This window comes from Echinops telfairi, unplaced genomic scaffold, assembly GCF_000313985.2.
Source record: "Echinops telfairi isolate 266 unplaced genomic scaffold, ASM31398v2 ScPeMD7_3;HRSCAF=10, whole genome shotgun sequence".
NCBI lineage: Eukaryota > Metazoa > Chordata > Mammalia > Afrosoricida > Tenrecidae > Echinops > Echinops telfairi.
In genome coordinates this window covers 57,459,938-57,462,438 of record NW_022103899.1, presented here as the reverse complement: position 1 = coordinate 57,462,438, position 2,501 = coordinate 57,459,938, and the positions used below count along the sequence as shown (strand labels likewise).

Here is a 2,501-nt window from a genome sequence, read left to right as displayed (position 1 = left end):
TTAGCAGCCCAATGGCTCCTACTCTGGCACCGGTTCCAATGAAGGGCAGGACGGAGCCGAGATGGCCATGTGGCACCCATCCCGACTGTCACTGCTGTTTCCACGTTAACAGGGGAAAGTGACCAAAAACCTATCCAACCAGACACCTCGGACTTTGAACTTGACAAAGGGGAAGGCTCTGCAGTCAGACCTCCCTTCTCCTCTGGCTGCGTGCTGTAGGGTGTGTTCCCACTCGGAGCCCCCCGGGAGGCGCGGGCCCCCAGGTCTGCAGGGCTGTCCATCTTCATGGGAGCCGCTGGCTGCGGTGATTCTCCCACGGAGCAGCTGGCGGGTTGGACCCAGTTACTGGCCTTGCAGTTAGCAGTCAAGCACTTAGCTACTGCGCCACCAGGGCGCCTCCTTTGCTTAGGTCAAGGTCAAATGCTAGAGCCACTGTAAGACGTCTTCCTTCACCAGGGCTGTGTTACTGCGGGGGCGGGGGCAGGGGGGCATTTCTCTAGCCTTCATTATCTGACATGCAAAATGAAGCTAGCAATGCCAGCCAGCCAGCAAAACGAGGAGTCCCAGGAAACACGATTGCAAAACATGCCAGAAACCTTCCGACGTGCAAAGCCCGCGCATGCCCTGTCCCCGGAGTCTCCCCAGCTCGGCCGCGATCTCAAGACCTGAGACTTGAGTTGGCACCGTGGCTCTTAGAAAACGTCAAGCTCAGTGGTTTACCTTTGTTACTGGGTCCGTTCTCCTTCTGGGATGAGAAAGACGTTCAGGAAAACAGGCGCTCAGGAGCCCAGGGTGGCCAGTTCTGAGAAAGAACCTCGGCAGAGTCGAGAGGGAGGAAAAATGCACTTGCCAGCCAGTGGGGGCTGGCTTCCAGGAACCATTCTGCATGGCTGCACTGGTTCCTGCTAGGGGGATGTGAGTCAGTTACACGGTCACTGACCGAGGTGGCACCCCCTCCGGGCTTACGAGTGACCCACTCATCCCCCTTCTGTCCAGAGGTGCTTTTCCACGAAGACAGACACACGGTCCCCCTAAGACAGCTTCTGGGTGACGGATGGGGAGCTTTCTGCCCCCATAAAGAATTACAGCCAGTTGTTGAATGGGAGAATGTTTTGCGGTGTACATTTCTGACAAATTATGAACAATCATCCTGACACGTGCAACACGGAGCACAAGGAGGGAGAACATGTCCTCAAACTGACTCTGTGCAATGACCGCACGGCTGTTCTTGATGTGACCCAACTACGGAATTGTACGATATGTGAATGCAATGCCAATAAACTGTTTTTAAAAAACACAAGAGTTCAGTCTCGGAAACCCACGAGGGCAGCTCTACCCCGTCCTATGGGGCACTGAGTCAGGTTCAACTCGACGCAGTGAAAAAATAAAAACCACTTCTGGGCACGGGAGGTGGACAAGTCTCCACTGAGCCCGTTGCCCTGTCCCCTCCGACAGCAGCACTGGCAGTCCCTGTGGCCAGGGGATGCCCGGGCCAGTGCATGACCCCGACAGCACCTGCCCTAGCCCACGGCCAGCCTCCGGCCACCCAGAAAGGATACGCAGAGTGTTAATAGCCTTGGCGTGCTACTGGCTCTAAAAATCAAAGCCAGGAACTTTTCCAACTTCGCCTTCAACTCTGGCGTCCAGGAGTCCTGAAGGAAAGAGCACACGGAGAACAGCCTTAGCACTGCACCCTCCGTGAGGACGCATGGGGCCACTGGGCCAAGGAGACCCCCTCTCAGAGCCACGGCGACCACAGGCAAGGTGTCAGGCCAGGGAGGTGACGTTGGGGAAACCGGTGTTTAGGACGCATGACGGATTCTTTCACGGGGGTTTCAGAGAGTCCGACTGCCTGCTTTCTGGCGAAGGGAAGGGCCATCTCACAGACTGAAATGGAGGCAGGATCCGGGCCCTTTCGGGCTGGAGACCAACGTGCGTCCTGCCATGTGACAGGCGCGCACAGGGGCGGAATTCGGTCTCCACGCCCAAGTTACCCACACCATCACGCCGAGAATCATGCAATGCTTGGGGGTGGACTGGGCCCTGGAGAAGACGTCCTTGGCCTCAGTTGGCTCAGGAAGGGAAAAATGAGTCAGTACAAGAGGAGTGACAGCAGCCGAACGACCGTCCTTAAAGGTCTGAGCTCTGCCTGTCTCCCTCGGGCCCTCCCTCCTCCCTGCTGCTCCCATACGCTGCCTCCCCCCACCCAACCGTACACCCAGCAGCCCATCTGACTTCTGGGAAAAAGACTACCGGCTGAGCACGCTTGTTTTTTTAAGCGTTTGGAACTTCCGAGCACCGTAAGATAACGGTGTGCCACAGCGCCAGACTCTGTGTTCAATTGGATACAAGGGATCCCGGGACAGACAAAAACCAGACTCACACTCTCATGAAATCACCCCTTGGAACAAAATAAAACCACCCCCCGGCTTGGGACCTGTCACCTGCCAGTTAGGGTTCTCTGCTGGGACGGCCATCCTGTACTGTATTGATGAAGACTA

The 2,501-nt window shown here is 56.5% G+C and overlaps 1 protein-coding gene across 1 annotated transcript in view; it reads right to left on the bottom strand.

Moving 5' to 3' along the window:
* Positions 1-1,835: 1,835 nt before the first annotated feature.
* Positions 1,836-2,501, bottom strand: part of LOC123522175 (lisH domain-containing protein ARMC9-like) — a 10,981-nt gene continuing 10,315 nt past the window's right edge. The window contains exon 5 of the mRNA XM_045294294.1: positions 1,836-1,859. Coding sequence (XP_045150229.1) covers positions 1,836-1,859 — 24 coding nt within the window. The remainder of the gene's footprint in view (positions 1,860-2,501) is intronic.